The 21,264-nt window shown below is 38.7% G+C and overlaps 1 protein-coding gene across 2 annotated transcripts in view; it reads right to left on the reverse strand.

Moving 5' to 3' along the window:
- Positions 1 to 16,390, reverse strand: part of kif2c (kinesin family member 2C) — a 32,645-nt gene extending 16,255 nt beyond the window's left edge. Inside the window, exons 1-6 of one of the 2 annotated variants that reach the window (NM_001006855.1) lie at positions 16,146 to 16,390; positions 13,721 to 13,815; positions 11,398 to 11,505; positions 11,073 to 11,118; positions 5,536 to 5,580; positions 2,127 to 2,237 (exon numbers count right to left, since the gene is read on the reverse strand). In NM_001006855.1, coding sequence (NP_001006856.1) covers positions 2,127 to 2,237; positions 5,536 to 5,580; positions 11,073 to 11,118; positions 11,398 to 11,505; positions 13,721 to 13,815; positions 16,146 to 16,209 — 469 coding nt within the window. In that variant the 5' untranslated portion in view covers positions 16,210 to 16,390. The remainder of the gene's footprint in view (positions 1 to 2,126; positions 2,238 to 5,535; positions 5,581 to 11,072; positions 11,119 to 11,397; positions 11,506 to 13,720; positions 13,816 to 16,145) is intronic. The other variant, XM_031900011.1, reaches the window with a different exon arrangement.
- Positions 16,391 to 21,264: the final 4,874 nt, after the last annotated feature.

Below are 21,264 nucleotides of genomic sequence, written 5' to 3' on the forward strand. Positions count from 1 at the left end.
ACACGCCCACCACGTTTCCCAGATGGGAAAAGGTTCTTATGGTGGAATGCAGCGTTTTCCTTTCCCTAAAATGTAATGCTCTTCATTTAAGCCAGAGAGATCTATTTTGGCTTCATCCATCCACAAAAACGTTCTTCCAGTATCCTTATGCTTTGTCCACATGATCTTTAGCAAACTGTAGACTGTCAGCAATTTTTTTTTTTTGGGGGGGGGGGGGGCGGGGGAGCAGTCGATTTCTCCTTCCTACCTTCCCAAACACACCATTGCCGTGTTATTTTGATGGCAGACACATGAACATTCACCAGTGAGACAGGCCTACAGTTGCTTAGAAGTTACCCTGGGTCCCTTTATACCTTCAGACTATTAGACACCTTGAAGTTGGAATGATCTTTGATGGTCAACAACTTCTGGGTAGGGTAACAATGGTTTTGAATTTCCTCCATTTGTACACAACCAGACTGTCGATTGGTGGAGTCCAAACTCTTTAGAGATAGTCTTGTAACCTTTTCTGGCTTTATGGGCATCAACAACTCTTTTTCTGCGGTCCTCAGACCTACTTTGTTCAAGCCAGGATACACATCCACAAAAATGTCTTGTATGTATTATCAGGCTTTGCTTACATAATCCTAAGGATTCACTTACTTTTGCCACACACACAGATGTTATTGGATCTTTTCCCCCCCCCCCAAGAAATGCATGAAAATCAGATGTTTTAGGTCACATTTATATAAAAAATATAGAATATTTTAAAGAGTTCACAAACTTTCAAGCACCACTGTAGTTGGAGGTAACCTCAGCTTTCCATAGGACCCCCTCTGTTGGCTGTTCAAATAGGTAGATCTAGCATCCTGTATAAACGGATATCTAAATGTAAAACTTTGATAACTGCAAGCGATAGATGCCTAAAGAATACAAAATCCTGCAGATAGAGACAACACCTTCTGTTCTCTGCAAAAAGCCACTCCTGGTAACTTCTAAATTTCCAAATCAGACTTTCAGCTGTTCTAGCGCCCTCTAACTTACCCGCCCCATCCTTTAGGACTTTACTTTGGCGGTTGGCTAACCGAGTGTGCTTAGTTCTTCTTAACTAATGTTACTAAAAACGCCCTCCTGTAAAGCAGCCAATGAAGAGATGGCAATGATGGCTTTTATAGAAACTCTGCTCTAGCGTTGCACTCTGCTGGAGAAACATGTTTTTTTCTCCAACCTCCTCTCCTGAGCTCAGTTTAACCATCACAGTGCTCAACACAAGTAGGACGTTTAATCAAAAATAAGTTATGCCTGTGTAAGCCTGCATTGTTCATTGCAGTGCACTTTTACCGTTTGCAGATGTAAATGTCACTCAGGATGTCAGAGGGAAAATGGCTGCAGCTTGAAAGCTGCTATGTGTTTTAGGAAAATGTGATGGTGCTGGAGAACAGAAGAGATATACAGTACAAATGATGCAATGTGGGTGCAGGAGACCTGCCCAACTTATATAGAGGTATGGGACATGTTATCCAGAATGCTCGGGACCTGGGGTTTCTGGATAAACGATCTTTCCTTAATTTGGATCTCCATAACTTAAGTCTGATAAAAATCATTTAAATATTGAAAAACCCAATAGGCTTGTTGTGCCTCAAATAAGGATGAATTATATCTTAGTTAGCATCAAGTACAAGGTACGGTTTTATTATTAGAGAGAAAAAAAGGACAATTTTGAAAAATTAGAATTATTTGCTTATAATGGAGTCTATGGGAGATGGCCTTTCTGTTGATATGTACTTTTTGGTTAACGGGTTTCCAGATATGGGATCCCATACCCCATATGGTAGGAAAATGTAGGGTTTACATGTCCCTTAATTCCCTTAAATTGTAAATCCCCTGACCACCCCCACAATAAAAGAGTGGATCTCTAAAATGAATTGAGAAATTCTGCCAAGATATGTTTGTGACTCACTTTAAAGAATCTAAAGGCTATAAGTCTCTTCTCAAAGATGCCACTGTTTCAATGCGTAGTGTTACTCATAGAAGTAGCCCTACTTACCACGAGACAACTAATTAGCTAAACTTTGTTGTATTTCCTCCTCTTCCCCACCGTTAGGCTTGTTAGCGATATAATAAACCAAGCAAGTTGAACGACTAACCTTGGATAGAATTTTGTTGTACAGGTAGCACAGTAGATTCTACCTCCATCTCATTTTCAGAGGGTAGCGCCTCATGGATAGCAGTCATCCTGGTGGAACGCTCACGAAGCACTAACAGAGAGTTGGTATAAGTTAACCTTCCAAGGCAGAAATTCACTCACACAAGTTATGACAACTTTTGACACAGCAAAACCAAAAGCTCTTTCCAAGCAGGAGTGGAGAAACCTTATAATTTGTTCAAAATGTATTGTCCTAAATTTAATTGCTAATGGTATTAAGTCAATTGATTTCCTGACAATTCTATTATCAGGGAAATGACTACACTTCAGATCTTTCAAAATAGAAAATATATCAGTTTGGGTGCTGTTTATATGTAGGATGTAATTTGGTAAAAAGAATTAAAAGGTAAAAAGGGTCTGCAAAAAAAAAAAAAAAAAATTTAATAAAGGCGTAAAAAGTAAATGTGAAATAAACATTTTAGGACTTAAAAACACCTGTGACGTAGGTCAAAAAAGTCCATAGATTTTAGGCTTGTAGGCACAAGCCCTGTTTATTAAACTAATGCTAAACATGTGGAGGGGGAATACTATCCCTTAAATAAATACAATTAAAAAAAAAAGCTAACATTAAGGTGACCATACAAGTTACAATTGTTTTTTTTTCTACGAACGCCAAGTTAAATTGTCAAATATGCAAATATGCAGGTAGAAACAAAAGAATTCAACCTCTATCTGATGATTCGGCATTTATGTTTTGTCGATGTTCGGGCACATACAAAAGGCACCCAATAAAAAATTTCCATCCTGTTTGTTCAGCGAGACAACCGATATAAAAGGCTTTTTACAATATTGATGCGTATATATTTCTTTAAGCTGTAAGAATTAGTAATTAATACTATTAAAACAAACAATTGTGTCTGTTAAAGGCAAAAGAAAATATTTAAAGGAACACAAATTAAGAATGTACCAGAGCATTATACCCTAAATATAGAAGGATTGTTGCTTAAAGGAGAAGGAAAGGCTAATAAAGAGTTAATCTCAAGCTGCAGGCATACCTTCAGTTGTCTCAATAGTGCCCTTAAGTCCCCCCATATTTCTCCTGTTCAGAAGATCTGAAGCCAAACAGGAAGAAAAAATGCTGAGCTGTGTAAAGAAATTTCCCATAATGCCTCACTCCTGCACAGACACCCAGACCAAGTGAACATGCTCAGTTAGTAAGACTAGGAGTCAGCTTCCTGCTGATTGGCTCAGATCCACATTCCTATGGGGGGGGGGGAAGTGAGTTCTTAGCATCCTTGAGGGAGGGGGGAGCAGTAGAGAGCAGAAAGCTGTGTGTCTGCAGCAGGAATTACAAACACAAGAAATCTTTTTTCAGATTAGTCAGTGTAGCGTTTCTGTGAGTGCTTATGGCTGTATTTACATAGACCTTTCTGATAAAGCTTACTTAGCTTTTACCTTTCCTTCTCCTTTAAAAAGGTTGTGTTTCGGACTGATCTGTTGAGAAAATCCCTCAAAACTGTACTAGTCCTGACCATCTGTTCCACTTCCTGCTGGCTGAATTCTCTGGATGTGCAGGGGAGCTGGCAGCACTTTGTACACTGCACTGTAAGATAGGAACCAATCAGCAGCTAGGCTGACCTGATAGGGAAGCCTGTCTTTGCTTGTGCGAGTGCCTCCTACTGTGCTTCTGGCAGGGACCATTAGGACACACCTACCTCATCTGAAACACTGACAGGGATATTATTAAATAAAATAAGCCCCTTAGTGTAGTAGTTTCTGTATCATTACATGGATATTTATTTTTCATCATTCATTCAGTATGACAGAAATTGTTCATTACAGACATGCAGAAAAACAATCATAGTTAAGAGTTAAGAGTGGAAAGAGTGGAAAATAAAAGCAGGCGAAGTCTTCACATTGTAATACATGTAGTGAAATGAGCTTTTAAGCTTATTAACCCTGTCAAATTGTCTGGCAGTAATCTTCTACTCCCCTCTGACCATATTAACCAATCAAATCACTTTTTCTCTTAAGCATTATTGCCAAAATCCATCCTATCCTTTGACATATAACAGCTAAGACGTTAGCGCGCTCTCATCCTATACCATCTTGACTACTGTAACCTTCTACAAATTCACCTCCTTAACTTCCATCTCTCCCCACTACAATCTGTATTAAAAAAACAAAAAACTGTGGCCAGAATTCTTCTCTCATCCAAGAGTACTGGCCCCTCCACTGCACATGATGCTTATCATGGCTTCCTATTAACAAAGAATTGCTTATATAATTCTTTTCAAAACCTTCAAGGTCCTTCATTCCTCTGCACCTCCCTACACACCTCATCTTGTATTGCCATACATTCCTTGCAGATTCCTCTGCTCCTCTCAGAGTAACAGTTTGGTTGCAACCCCCACTTTTACTGGGGATTTCTGCTTTAAACCTTTTCCATATTTGTGGAACTCCATCCCTGAAATTCCTTTGGAAACAATCCTCCCAGTCTCTTCAGAACAAAACTCACATTTTAGCACTGCAGTGTTAACCACTGTAACCTGCAGCACTAATATTCTCCTATCTGGGTCTGTAAATTAACCTCCTATTTAGCTTACAAGCTCTAAAGTTTAATGTAACTGTGCATACTATGCATTTATTTGTAATTATAATATATATATATATATATATATATATATATATATATATATATATATATATATATATATATATACACACACACATATATATATATATATATACACACATATACACACACACACACAATTACCATTATTGAGCGTGCAAGTCAAAATAAATAGATCCAGAGATATAAGTTTTTGAAATTACTGACTTTTCCCCCCATTGGCCAGTAAGTCAATAATATTATAGGAGTAGCAACATAAATTTATAGGAAAACTCAGGATTTGCCAATTATTTAAAGGTGTTGTTTACCTTAACATTAACTTTTAGTATGTTATAGAATGTCCTATTCCTAGCAACATTTTTTTTTTTAAGTTTTCAAATTATTTGCCTTCCACTTCCACATCTTTCCAGCTTTTTAATGGTGGTCGCCAACAGGCAAAAACTATTGAGTATAGAGATGAAGATGTAAAGGTTTAGTCTAAACCAAGTGGATAAGAGTAATGAAACAGACCAAGACTCTCCATGTTGTAGTGCCGCTGGGAAGGATTGATATTTGCATTTAAAAAAAAGCATATTTAAATGCATAGGGAAAAATTTTATTTTACAGCTTACTGGTCAAAAAAAAAAAACAAAAAAAAAAACTGAGTGCAACTATAAACAACACGTAGCGTAAATAATAAAATTGCATGAAATCAATAAAAAATAAAAAGAATACTAGATAAACCTTAGCAACAGACAAATGCTTGTAGGACAGATAAAGTTACATCCAGGTTTACCTGACTGTGCTCCATATTCTGGTAGAAGAGAATTCTGTGTAGTCACTAAGAGAAAAAGTACATTTTTAATTAATACCTCTACCATTCAATTATAAAGAAGACCCATTATGGGAAGGAAGGAAAAAAGGTTTTTTGTTTTTTTTGTTTTTTAAAGAAAATATATTCTTTTGTAGATTACCCCTGTAACGGTCAGTAAAAATTCTAACATTTCTAGTACTACAAATAAAATGAGAACATTTTAGGGGTGTTTACTTGCTGGGAAAAAGTTTTTTCACCCAGGATACCCTGAGATTTATGTGTTTTTGTGTAATTCCACTTCTAATAGAATTATAAATACAGGCTGTTTTTTGTTTTTTTTAAACTTCAGTCATCCGAATACAAGTATGCATCAGAAAGACAAAATTGCATGTGCAAAAAAATACAGGTAATTTAAAAGACCCACGTCTTGCACACCAATACAGTTTTATTGACAATTTGATTTTGGGGTCTCTAAATACCAGATACTGTGGTTATCTTGTGCATGTTAGTATTTTATATTGGTACCTAATGACATGTAAGAGAAGATGCTGCAAACAGTTTTAACTGTGATTTCTCATAATATCCATTTTAATAAATTGCAACATTTTCTAAGGTGGTAGTTTGGATTAGAAAGGCTCATTTACAGAATCTGAACTGTCAGGATGTTTACTTCCCCCCAAAAAATAATTCTTTTCCTGGAGTAGACCTACTATTAGCAGATTATGTTGTCTAAAGTATGTAGATTTCTGGAGAGTTTTGAAAATCTGAAAGAGTGGAAAATCTCCTAGAAGTCACTAACTCCTGCAAAATCAACACATTTGCAGCATTTTATGTGGGGTTAAGCTATAAAAAAAAAAAAAAAAAAAATAATGTACGTTCACCCCCTCTAAATAAATATTTTTTGGGGTAATAAAAGGTAAACATGTCTTTCTACTCAAAACTACCAAGTCACTAAATTTTCCTAAATATATTTTAAAAAGCTACCTATAGGTCGTCTTGACGGTTTTTCGCTGACAGGTTTGGTTTTGTAAGTAATTGTTACCTGAAGTTCCTAAACCTGACTGTTTTGCCAACCTGACTGTCCCTTCCCAACCTGTCAGTTATAGCTTATAATACGAACAGACAAATATGGCTGCCCCCTCACAGAGGAACACAGGGGATCAGACAGGTAATGTAAACGCATCAGGCAAATATTTTTATGGCAAAATTATAAAGTTCTTGCAAAGACAATGTTATGATAGATGTAAAAAAAATTTACTTTCTGGTGTCAGTATCTCTTTAATTAACTTTATTCACATATGAGCAATATTAAGCCATATCCTTAAATTCATATTGCTCCTTTTACTCTGTGGATATCACAGCAACCCCCAGCACATAAGTAAACGCCTTAGGAACCCCCTAACAACTACTTCCAAATGCTAACAAAATTCGTGCCAGGTTCACCTCCCACAGGCAGCATAGGGCAGGCATAGTCTGGCACACACAGGCAGCATAGATCTGAGGTGTGAACAATGCAGGGACTTACAGCCTGAATCCCAGCTATTGAGAAGACCGGGCCAGGCAGTCCCTGAGACAACCATGCCTCAAGGGCCGCTTGATCACTTCCTCTGCACTTCCTTTGGGCTGGGGAATGAAGAGGAAAAGGAGTGGTTTTTAAAAAGCCACACCTCTGCCCAGAAGTGATGTAGATTGTAGAGTTTTTGATCTTGGCACTTCAGAATTATCTATCATTTAAAAGGGGACCTGTCTCCCTAAAAATATTTCCAAATCCTTTTCTATCATATTAGTTGAGCAAAATAAACGTTACTTATACCATAAAAAAATTATTTTTTTTTTCCCCTTTAGTCTTGGAATTTACAGTCACAGCCAGCAGGCCAGCACCATTTTGTGTACAGTATTAAGGCAAGATTTATATCACCCCAAAATCTTATGCATTAAGTAATCTTAAGTGATATCTAGGAAGTGCTGAATGGAAAATTCAAGTAATTGTAATTAAAAATTTGCGGCATAGAGGCGGGGCCGGCAAAAAATGTCATGCTGGACCAGTAAGATCCAGAAAAGTCCATAGAAAGGGTTAAGTTTTCAATTTAGAAATTCTGGTTGGAATCCACATTTGAGGGAAACCCTTCACAATAGGGGGTAATTCACAAATACCCTGAGACAAAAGCTGGTGCACCCGAAAGACCCAAGCACATGAAAAGTAATGTGGTCTATGCTGTCCAGTGTAGTGAAGAGTGCTCAGACTTATACATTGGGGAGACAAAACAACCTCTCTGTAAGAGAATGGCCCAACATAGTCGGGCAAACTCCTCAGGACAAGACTCAGCGGTCTATCTACACCTCAAAGAAAAAGGTCACTCTTTTGAGGACAGTAACGTGCATATTTTGGACCCAGAGGACAGATGTTTGAAAGAGGTGTGAAAGAGGCCATTTATGCCTGGAAAACCTGGAAAAACCATCCCTGAACAGAGGAGGGGGCCCGAGACACCGCTTGTCACCAACATACAATGGCGCGTTGACATCCTTACCCCGGCAGTTTCACAACAGTTCACACTTCCAGTCATGTACTTTGAAGGATTAACACCTTCATCAATGAGAATCTTGGTACCATTGTGATTGGATCATACCTTCTTACACCTGTCAGTTTCAGCTTACACCTAACTGAACAAGTTCAATGGAACCATTGTGATTGGATGTCTGTGACTCTACTACCATCAAGAGTATAATACCGGGGAATTCCCTACCAGTCATTTGAACTGAAGAAGCCACTCAGATGAGTGGTGAAACGTTTTCAAGAAAAACTCAGAAAAGTCCAGTTGTTTTAGACTTAATTCTACTAGATACCCCCTAAAGACACTGAAGGCAGACGGGCTGGCTAGGGGGCTGTGGGGTGTGAAAAGCCAGACAGGGCCAAATCAATTTGCCATTTGGGGGGCGGGAAACCTGAGGCTATTGGTTTCTTTGATCTGTTGATCAAAGCCAGCCAAGTGTGGTCCCTAGGAACAGCAGGGGGGGTGCAAGCTAGGAAAAAATATGGATTATAGAAGGGGATCTATATCTCCTTTGCTTTAGAGCTCACATCCTCATAAATCATATATGGTTTATGAGGAGGCCCCATGCTTCCCAATGATACCAAACAGGGACTGCCTACACCCACCAGTTAGGAGGGATAGTTTCTGGGGGACTGGGACATGAAACACCCTTCAGGTTTGGTATCATTTTGATCACCCACATATGGGTTAAAACAATCCCCTACTTTCATAATAATATTGGGTACTGGCAAGTACCAATATTATATGACAAGAAACTGGCATGAGAAGTGCAGCTCTTTACGGGGTAGGGGGGGGGTCATGTGATAAGTTTCTGGACACTCCCCCCTCATGCATACTGTAATGAGGGAGGGTCCCAGCAGGGGATAAAAGCACACATGCTCAGGTATTCTCCAGCTCATTCTGAGGTCCCAATCTGTTGGGGGATGGGCTCAGGATTTCCAAACACTTGCCTCAGAAGGACACAAAAGGTAACTCTAACGTACATATAGGGTTTTCTCTGTGTTTTATTTCCTTTTATTTTATTTACTGTTTTGTATGTATAGGTCTCTTTTTGTAAAACCTTTTCAAATGCACTGTTTACCTTTGTAATATTAAATATAAAATGTAATAAGTTCTGTCCTTTGGCTCTATAAAGATCCCCACGTACCTTGTATAGATGCTCGGGCCTAAATGTAACTGCTTAGTTGTATGTTGTTGAGTAGAGGGCAAGTTCTGTGTAGATGCTAATTAACTAGTGGGCTGCTAGCAGGGGGTGTGTTTGACTGTAATTTTAACCCTGTGGCTGCTAGTGTGCTGTTAAATTAGTGGAAACTAACCCTAACTGCAGTAAGAAAGTTTGTGTGCGATATATTTGTGTATTAGGTTTCTATTGCCTGTTAATGATAGATGGTGGCAGCGGATAGTTATTTGGGGCAGTGGTGTGTTTGGGGGTGCCTGATGTTAGTCTAACCTGTGTGAAAGGTAACCGAGTGTAACACCTTGTTGCCCCATCCCCGTGTCATACGCGTCTGAGAGTGGCATGTTCCTGACAGACAGCCCAGTTTTTTTAAATGCATTTATAACAGGTATGGATGATTTAATAAAAAAATAAAAAAAAAATTTAGGATTTTAGGTTTATTTTTTAAAGGCCTTTTATTATACAGTTTGTGTGTGGGTGACAGGTACCCTTTAAAGGGGTTAGAGCAAAGAAAAGTGTGCAGTGCCCGAGTCCATTTTAGCATGACCACATTTGTAGCTGCAGTCATAAATAAGCCCTCTCTAGTGTCAATTTTTTGATTATTCCCTGGTTAAAGGTTTTGGGCTTGTGTATTATACAAGTCTGTGCATGAGACCCAGAGCATGCAGTTACATAAAAGTTACATGCAGTTTCAATCATTTGGTATTACAGTACATTTTACATGAAAATGCCCCACTTACAAATGTAAGTGATAAAATGTCATTGTGCCATGGGGATTTTAAAGTTACATATGGCCCCAAATTAATTTTTACTTAAGTCTTCTATGGCTACTTTAAAGGAGGCAGTATCAGCCTTGTGTTATATACCCCCTTTCTTTTAAATCTAGAGTGCCCTAGAAAAAATTAGCCAAAATCATATTTTTGCTCTTAAAAATGTATTTATATCAAAGCTACAGAGAGATCCTCTTTGTTTAGTGCCCAGGCTGAAATGAGAGCTGGATATGCCTTTTCATTCTCCCACAGGAGTGGCCATAACTTTAAAACATTTGGAACTTCGCAGTAGCAGCCCAAGTCTTGCTCCAGTCTCTGTGCTCTCAGCCCTGTGTTCCTGCTCATTTAGGTTAGTGGAGATGCAATGTTCCTTCAGTCTGTCAGGTTTTACTGTGGCGCATTACCTGTTAATGTCAACCCCAGCCCTGATTTTTATCTTTTACTATGTTTAACAGTATTCAAGAGCTTCTGCTTTGATGTGGCTATAGAGAGACCCTCCTGCAGCCTTCAACCTTAGATTAAGCAAAATACAATTTAATAGTAAAAGTTAGAGGGACGCTTTTTTTTTTTTTATTGAATGTATAATAAACCTGTATGGATTATGACAAATCAATGAAAAAAATCAAGGCCCCTTTATTTATAACCATGATGCACTTTTCTGCTTACTACCATAACGGTTATACGATACAGCATAGTAAAAGGAAATTTTACATTATAAATTTATCCATGCAATTAATTATATCTGAATACATACCCTAATATATAATTATTCCCTACCTCTATTTTGGTAAAAGGAGTACCACCGTTAAATATCATTATGGGTGAAATTTCCAAAAGTTGTGTGGTTAAGCAGCAATTCCTGCAAATACAGTAGTACTCTTCTACAAATAAAGCACCTCAGTGATATATTATCCTTTCACTCCTAGGCACAAATACTGGACCAATATGCAACATTTTAAAACAGTTAATATGGCGTGATCAAATTTTACTATGGATTAAGATTTAACATTTGTATCTTACCTTCTTTGGGAGCAGGAATTTTTGATATAGTTTTCCGTTTTTGATTCTGCAAGTTAACATAAAATGAAAAAAAAAAAACCACAAATAAAAAGTAAGGTTTAAGTATATTTAAAAAAAAAAAAAAAAAAAAAAAGGTTAGAGTATATACTATAAATCTATAGGTTTATACTCTGCATCACTTTTTAGTTCGCTATGATAGTCTACTTGTCTGCCATCAAATACCACATCTTAGTAAATATAAACATTTTGCTTTAAACACTAGTTTGGAAAAACATTCATATAACTTTCCTGCATATTGCTTTATGACCAGATATGGGACACCTACCTGAGAAGGCACATTCCTTTGTGGCGGCATGTTTTCTTTTACATTTGGTGGGGCCAAAACAGCATCTAACAACTCAGGGTTTACAGAAATTACATCTGCAAATGATATCTAGAACATAAGGAAAGGTGAGGGGGAAAACTTACATGAAAAGCCACAATTACCTATTAAGTTTACAAATCATACATTAAAAAATACTAAGAGTAATGCCCTTCAGTATACAAGAGAAACCAAGGATATTGCTCCATTGCAAAAGTCCCAGAAAGTGAAGATTAATAGCCAGTGCTTTGTTGAATATACTGTAGTTAAGAAAACTGTCTCTTCAAATAACAAGCCATGAAATCCTCAGCTTGTAATGCAATACACAAATATCGCAATCTCAGCACTTCCGCTCTTCTAAAGATACACAGCAGCTAATCTTAGCAAATCTCATCCTTAACCTCTTACTAATAAGACAGTAGGCTGGTGGTTCCATTAGTGTACATGACCGGCAAACAATATGCAACCTATGCCATGGTAATATACATTCTGACTCCATGAGACCTGCATAAGGTAATTACATGTATTCTTAGCAAAAATAGAACAAGAGAAACAATGCAGAATTTTCAAAATGCAGACAGTGAGCATAGTATTTCAAATGCATTTGCAGGAATCTGCCCACATATAAAAGGTATAAACAATTTTTTATATCAACAGACATACATGATTCCTCAGACTGAAGGGATACAAGGATGGCTTCTGACTTGCACTAACCATCTTCCCTACCAACCCCCTTTATGCTGCCAGAATCATTCAAACCCACCCTGTCCAGGTTGATATTGTGGATTCTGAGTCTTGAAGAACCTCTGCTTTCAAAAGGCCTTTTATATGAACCAGAACACAGCTTCCAAAGATAAAATGTTACTAGGTTGCAATTAAAACTAGAAATTAAAGATTAGATTTTTTTATCTGGTTTATCAAACTGTATATCACTAATACCACAACTCAAAAAAAAAATAAAAAAATGTTGTATTGCCAATATGAATAGCATGATGACTAAGTGCACTTTTTACATTTTATTTAGTGGTTGTCATATTTTTACTGACTACGGTGAATTTTATTGCATCTTCAGTTCTGTATAGCCACTGAACGCAAAAATATTGAAACTGATTTTGACCAATGATCACACTAGGGGGCACATTTACTATGGGTCGAATTCGAGTCCGAATGGAAAAAATTTGGATTGGAAACAAACGTTTTGCGACTTTTTCGTATTTTTTGCGATTTTTTTCGGCGCCTTTACGACTTTTCGGAAATTATCGTGACTTTTTCGTTACCAACACGATTTGCGCGAAAAAACGCGAGTTTTTCGTAGGCATTCCGAAAGTTGTGATTTTTTCGTAGCGTTAAAACTTGCGCGAAAAGTTGCGCTTTTTTCGTAGCGTTAAAACTTAAAAGGCGCGACGTTTTGCGCAAGTTTTAACACTACGAAAAAACCGCAACTTTTTGCGCAAGTTTTAACACTACGAAAAAATGGCAACTTTCGGAATGGCTACGAAAAACTCGCGTTTTTCCGCAAAAATCGTATTGGTAACGAAAAAGTCGCGATAATTTTCCGAAAAAATCGCAAAATACCGATCATTACGAAAAAAACGCAATCAGACGCATTCGGCCTGTTCGTGAGTAAGTAAATGGGCCCCTAGGGGAGGGAAAAAAAAAAAAAAAAGGAAACAAAAAACCTTTTGACTGGGCCAAAACGATCACATTACAATGAATAAGAGAAGTCGGAGTGAGGACCCCATCAATGGCCTGATGCAGTCCAAAAATCAAGCCTGCCGATTGACATCTGCCCTATTTTTTTTGGCCAGATATCAGTAGGGGAAGCCTGTTGGAGAGCCCCATATACTTGCAGATAAGCTGCTGAATCAATCTGAAGGATCTAAATCAACAGCTTAGTTCACTTCCGCATGCATCACATCACATAAAATTAAAGAAAAAAAAAAATCTGTTTGAGCTTTTTAAAAACAGATTTCAATGCAGGATTCTGCTGATAAAGGTATATTAACTGATGCGTTTAAATAAATAAATAATGTTTTCCCATGACAGTATTCCTTCCTAACATGATGAGAATTAAAGGTAAGTCGACGGCAGCATTATTTGACATGATTGTGGTATAGAGTGCTGTGTTGATGCTTTGTACTACAGACCTGTTACTTTGGTTTTTCTTTATGTTAAACAGTGTGTTGTAATGGATAAATAAAATATTTTTACATGAGAAATTATTAAAAGATACAAAAATAAGCTAGTCATCAGTACTGTACAACATCTTACAAGCTTGAAAACTCACTTCTTTTCCTTTGTTTGCATCTCCTTCTTTCCATTCAACATTGACTGATGATCTGTCCATATTCACAGATGTTATGCTTGCATTGTGTATTACTCCTGAAATAAACAAGCATTACATATTGGAGCAGAACAAGATGAAATACCTTAAAAGAAAGAATGATACTATGTTTTTTTTCATTGCGTTTCTAATCCTATAGGAGAGAAATTTATTAGTGCACATTGCACACCATTTCTGTTGGGTAAGTGGTGCGACGGTGTTCCATTGCAAACCAATTGACTGTGACTTTAACTGTGTTCATAGTGGGTGGTACAGGTATTGGACCCGTTATCCAAAATGCTCGGGACCAAGGGTATTCCAGATAAGGGGTCTTTCCGTAATTTAGATCTCCATACCTTAAGTCTACTAAAAAAAAATCAATAAACCATTAATTAAACCCAATAGGATTGTTTTCCATCCAATAAGGATTATTTATATCTTAGCTGGGATTAATTACAAGGTACTGTTTTAATACTACAGAGAAAAAGGAAATCGGTTTTAAAATTCTGAATTATTTGATTAAAATGGAGTCTATGGGATACAGGCTTTCAGTAATTTGGAGCTTTTTGGATAATGGGTTTCCGGACAAGGGATCCCATACCGGTTTACAGATTTTCTCGAAAGCAGATGAACTTCATGTCCAAGATACCAGAAACAAAATAATCTAAATCTGTTCTAAATAATCTATAACACAGATATCTATTGTAAATTGTGGAAATTGCTAACAAGCATGGACATGCAGCATTTCTAAACCGCTGTGGCTAAAGGTCCCCATACATGGGCCGATAGTAGCTGTCGATATCGGTCCCTTGAACGGATTAAGCAGCTAATCGGCCCGTGTATGGGCACTTCAGACGGACCTGCCCGACCGATATCTGGCCTATGAGTAAGCGCACGACATGGGCAGGGGCCAAACGATCGAATTACCCTGGATTCTCCCGATATCGCCCACCTGTAGGTGGGTGATAACGGGAGAAGATCCGCTTGCTTGGCGACATCGCCAAGCGAGCGGATCTGCCAGTGTATGGGGACCTTTAGGTGCTACACTATACAATTCACTACAGCAGAAATTCTTAACCTATACATCTATACTGTTTAGACTGCTCAATGTTCCTATTTATTAAATTGAAACTTATTCATAACACAGAAAATAGTTATTATTGATTTTCATTTCAATTACTGGGTCACCTGGACCTGACTGGGTCACCCCCAGTCTTTTTAAAACTAAGGTTAAGAACTACCTTGGAGCACTCGCCCAGCACCTAATCTGGGAACTGGCACTTATATTGTAGTGTCACCCACTGTGACCTACAGCACTTATATTTGTCTATTTGTGTCTGTTAGTTACCCTCCCATATAGATTGTAAGCTCTAAGGGGCAGGGACCTCCTTCCTCTTGTGTCCTCAACTCTTAACTTATTGCAGCTGTATTTATCTTTTATTTATCTGTATTTATTGTTATACTTTGTATTTATCTATTATCTTAACACCTTGTTTGTATTAATGTATTCTACTGTACAGCGCTGCGTACATAAGTAGCGCTTTATAAATAAAGATATACATACCTGAGAAAGAATAAGAAACCCAGCTCAAATTTGATGATACAAATCTAACTGTCCAGTGAGCTCAACAGATGGTTACTGAAAACCATGACATACATGTGTGGGCCCCCTGTAACTACTCCAATAAATTTGTGATAGCACTACCCTCAAGCAGATGAACTCCAGTATAATAATCAAATTAAGAAATGGCCAAAGTATTAGCAAGGTCTAGGTGCACTGCCCTGGACCAAAAGCCATGGAAGAGGATAAACCTTAATTACAAAAACAAAAAACAAAATTAAAAAATGAATAATTCGAAGGGTATAAATGCTGAGCATTCTCCAGTTTTAAATGAAGATCTGCTTCAGTGTAAAAAATGATAGCAAATTAAAGATCTGCTGATGCGCCCTGAGCAAATCCCTTCTTTTATCTCTCATTATAATGGCTCTGACCACAGCTGTCATTTTAACACCCACACCCAGTATATGACAAAGCTTGACGTTTTCAGGTTTTAAGAACAAGAAGCTAAAATTTGGCAAGTTGGGTCACGTTTCATACGGTTTTATACGAAAGCACAGAGTCTAGTAGAATAATGAGCGCTAATGCAAACTTCATCGACGACACGCTAGCAGTAGTTACAGCTTCAATGTCACTTTAGGCAGAAACGTCACTGCATTATTTCGTATCCTACATTACCCCAAGGCTTGTAACCCCATAACCCTTTGGGGGACTGCAGAGCACATGCGTACAAGCCGAGACGGGCCCTGCTAATGTGCGAGAGCAGAATGACACCACAGAATAAATGCAGTAGAAAGAACGCTTCCCATACATCTTACAAAAGAAACTCACCGTTACTGCGCATTATTTTAACAACCAGCCCGGTAACCAGCCGGCTTGCCACTAGTCGCTCCATATTATTGCAAGAGACACAAACCAAGGACAGAGGGTGATAATCAGCCAGCACAAACTACAGTTCCAAATTCCGCAAAGATATTACTAAAGTAGTTTCACGTTCGAATATTATTATCACCTCACACTGTAACCGCCGCCACTTTTTAAACTGAGCCAGCCCCCCTACACAGACGTCATCACGCTAGTCCGCGTGGCAGTAGGAACTACAACACCCAGAATGCTTTATGATTAGAGCTTGCTTTTTTTTTTTTTTTTTTTTTCTTCTAAACTGTGTACGTAATACATACACGTTACGCGCTGGGGTAGGACGCATGCAAACTATTGGGTATGGGGTAAGAGGCAGCGGACGCGTGAAAAAGAATTCTGGCATTTTAATAATCAGTACTTGGTGTACGTATTGCAAAGCCGGCGGAGTTTAGAATTTTGTACTTTACGCACTGACTAGTCGTGGTTACCAGAAGGAATATTAAATACGTTGGGAAGCCGCAGTTGTCGAACTTCAGAAATATTGGGAATTATTTTAGGTGAATGCTGTAGGTGCTGTCGGGTTGCGTCGGTGTAGTTAAAGAAAGTAGGTTTGCTAGAGTTTAAAGGAACAGTAACACCAAAAAATAAAAATGTTTTTAAGTAATCATAATACAATGCACTGTTGCCCTGCACTGGTAAAATTTGCACATTTGCTTCAGAAACAGTTCTATAGTTTATATAAAAAGCTGCTGTGTAGCCATGGGGGCAGCAATTCAAGCTGGAAAAAGAAAAGGCACAGGTTACATAGCAGATAACAGATAAAACACCATTGTATTCTACAGAACTTATCTGCTATCTGCTATATAACCTGTGCCTTTTCTCCTTTTTCCAGCTTGAATGGCTGCCCCCATGGCTACACAGCAGCTTCATTTACTAAACTATAGTAATGTTTCTAAAGCAAATACACCAGTTGCACCAGTGCAGGGCAACAGTACATTATACTGCAGTTCCTTTTATACACTTTGATTTTTTGGTGTTACTGTTCCTTTAAGATGGTCTAGCGCTATTGTCATTCAATATAGGAATTGCAGCAGTGGTTTCATCTTTATGAAAAAGAAATATGTTTAGGCCCAAATTCACAGTTAACTCATTGAGAGAATGGGTTATGACCAGACTTTCGTCAGAAAACGAATAGAACAATGTTATTCTCACTTGTGTGCAAATTTTTTTCTGCATAAAATGCAACCACAATTTTTAAATAAGGTAGTGATTGAGGAACAATACTGCAATCACAATTTAAAAAAAAACATTTCTGTTGCTGTTTTTTTCCTTGACCTTAAAAATTAGTAAATATATCTCCTTGTGTTTGTAACCTGGAAAATGATTTCTTGAGGTAGAGATAAAACTTCTTTAGACAATTAAGAAGGGCTTTCCTCCTACCCTCTCATGTGCTCCTCTTTACTTGCTTAACTTAGACTAAAGGTGGCCACACACGTGGCGATTTCCGATCTTTCCTGCGACCATCGGTCGCACAAAAGATCGTACAATCGGCCACTAACCTTCAGGGCTGAAACGGCAGAAACAATAGGATTTCTACCTCTTTCTGCCGATAGCCCTGAAGGCAGATTTTGATCAGGCGCCTTCTATGGCGCCCGATCAAAATCTTTTAACCTGGCCAATCGGCGAGTCGACTTGCCATACACGCACCGAATATCGTACGAAACGAGGTTTCGTACGATATTATCAGTGCGTGTATGGCCAGCTTAAGTATTTTCCTACTGCGTTTTCAACACTTAGGGGCACATTTACTAATCCACGAACGTCCGAAAAGAGTCCGAATGCGACTTTTTCGTAGCGTTACGACTTGCGCGAATTGTCGTGACTTTTTCGTAGCCATCGCGCTGTGTACGAAAGTTTCGGATTCATTCAAGCTTCAGTATCGTGACTTTCCTTGGGCCAGGTTGGAGCTGCAGAGTGCCATTAAGTCCTATGGGAGGCTTCCAAAATCATGCAAAGTCAGAAAGTTTTGCCCGCCGTTTACGAGCGCTCAATACGAAAAAGTCATGACAATATACGAGCAAATCGTAACGGCTACGAAAATATCGCAAAAAATATGAAAAAGTTGCAAAATGTTTGTTTCCAATCCGAATTTTTCCCATTCGGATTCGTGGATTAGTAAATCAGCCCCTTAAAGTGTCATCAATGTAGTTACAACATGTTGTCTTGACTTGTCTAGAAGCAGCATTAAAAGATATGACTTAAGGCTAAAGGCCTTCTTAATGCAAAACCTATTAACCCATGGGATGTCAAACAGAGCTTTAGCACTAATTCAATGCAGGAACAGGATAGAAGGATTTGTCGCTCCAGACTCAACCTCAAATGTTTTCAGGCTATTTCCACACTACAATGAAGTCTGCAGTCCTGGTGCAGTTAAAAATATCAAAACCATTTTATTTATAACAGTCAGTGAAACATCTCTCAGTTAAGGACAAGGAAAGTCAAAATCTATTAAGCACACTATTAAATAGTATACTATTGCTGTGTAAAAACGCTATATTTCTGGCTTGCCTAATGAAAGATTTACAGAGATACACATACTACAAACTACATACTTGTTGCAGTGACGCCGCCATCTTGTCCAGCATGTCTGTATGGGCTATTGCTGAAAAGCACAAGCCCCCTCCCCTCTGATCCCCGCACCTGTCGGCTTACAAACCCATATCCCCCCCCCCCCCCCCGCTGTTCTAAGCACTATTGCATCCATACTGCCATTTCTGCTGAACTGCCCACAAGTATCACAACCCCCCCCCACTCTAATCACCGCACCGCCGCCCCCCCCCCCCCCCCCCCCCGCTCTAATCTCTGTACCTGCCTGGGCTCACAAACCAACCCCCCCGCGCTCTAATCCCCGCACCGCCGCTGCCGCCCCCCCCGCTCTAATCCCCGTACCTGCCGGGGCTCACAAACCAAGCCCCCCCCTGCTCTAATCCCCGTACCTGCCGGGGCTCACAAACCAACACCGCCCCCCTCTAATCCCTGCATTTGCCGGGGCTCACAAACCACAGCTGCTGCTGCTTATCTGGTAGAAAAGCATATGCATAAACAAATACTGTGTTGGCTGGCTCAATTAGTGCTAAACACGGATATTTAGGGCAGGGGTACAAGCCCCGTTATCTAATGAGGGGACCCCGTGGGCTATTTTGTTCGGCCATGTAATACTGTGAGTTAGTGAGAGTGTTCAGGCTCCCAAAGCTTATTACAAACATGGCACACAGACTGTCACACTGGACACTGATAATAATCACCGGGCACAAATGGTCACGATAAGGCACTGAATTGGGCTTCCCTTTTATTTTCAAACCCTATCCTATTCATGTTCTAGTCTCAATTTCAAACCACTGCCTGGTTGCCAGTTTAATTTGGGCCCTAGCAACCATATAGCTGCTGCAATTCCACACTGGAGAGCTGCTGAACAAAAAGCTAAATAATGTAAAAACCACAAATAATAAAAAATGTAGACCAGTTGCAGATGGTCTCAAAATGTTACTCTCTACATCAGGGGTCCCCAACCTTTCTTACTCGTGAGCCACAGTCAAATGTAAAAAGACATGGGGGCCAACACAAGGTTCATAAAAGTTTATGGGTGTGTCAAATAAGGGCTGTCATTTGCTATTAGGTAGCCTATATGCAGACTATCAACTTACAGGACACTTTGGTAGTATATCTCTTTTTTATTCAGACAAAACTTGCCACCAAGCCAGTAACTGAAAAATATCCACCTGCTTTGGGGACACTGGGAGCAACATCCAAGAGTCTGGTGAGCAACATGTTGCTCGCGAGCAACTGGTTGGGGATTAGTGTTCTACATCATACTAAAAGTTAATTCAAAGGTGAACAACCCCTTTAAGCCTTTAGGTTTCCTTGTATATAAAGTCAGGATCCAATAGGCTTCTCTTAAATTAAAAGGGAGCATCAAATATCCCTTTATTTAAAGGTAGGTGCTCATTCAGTTATGTTTATTACATCAGTTATGTTTGCTTTGATCCTTTGAGCCCCTTTTAAACATTCAATAAAATGTTGGCCAATTGGGGATTTAATGTCCTTGTTATCAATTGAATAAATGTGTTCTCAGTTTTTTTCTACTTTTCTACATTGGAAAAATGCTGTTTATAGCATGCAAACTGGTTTTAAGGTATACTATTTAGTAATACAGTAATGACAGAGTTCACCATTTGATAAATATATTTCTAACAATCCCATAGGAATGAATAGAAAGTGGGTGAATTTTTTGTGGTGAGCTCTAATCTTAGATTTTTGATCTGCCCCTTTGTATAGCATTGCCTGAAGTGGATTTAGAATCGATTTTAGATTTTTTTTGAGGATTACCTAGAAAACTGATTTTGGCAACATCTGACGTTATAGTAAAAACTAAATTAAAATTATTTTTATTATATAAATAATCCACAATGTCATGAAGTTCCTTACATATGTCCTCACATATAAAATAAGGTCATCTATATAGTGGCCATACCAAAGGGGATTTATTTGTCCATAGATTTGAGGCCACTCCCACCAATCATAAGGTTGGCATATGAAAACTGAAAGGATGTATGATTTGGGGAACTTTTTTTCACATAGTACATAGTAACATAGTAACATAGTAAGTTGGGTTGAAAAAAGACATACGTCCATCAAGTTCAACCATAATGCCTATATCTAACCTGCCTAACTACTAGTTGATCCAGAGGAAGGCAAAAAAACCCCATCTGAAGCCTCTCTAATTTGCCACAGAGGGGAAAAAATTCCTTCCTGACTCCAAGATGGCAATCGGACCAGTCCCTGGATCAACTAGTACTAAGAGCTATCTCCCATACCCCTGTATTCCCTCACTTGCTAAGAATCCATCCAGCCCCTTCTTAAAGTTATATAATGTATCAGCCAGCACGACTGATTCGGGGAGGGAATTCCAGAACCTCACAGCTCTCACTGTAAAAAATCCTTTCCGAATGTTTAAATGGAACCTCCCTTCTTCTAAACGGAGTGGGTGCCCTCGTGTCTGTTGGAAGGACCTACTGGTAAATAAAACATT

Source organism: Xenopus tropicalis, chromosome 4, assembly GCF_000004195.4.
Source record: "Xenopus tropicalis strain Nigerian chromosome 4, UCB_Xtro_10.0, whole genome shotgun sequence".
NCBI lineage: Eukaryota > Metazoa > Chordata > Amphibia > Anura > Pipidae > Xenopus > Xenopus tropicalis.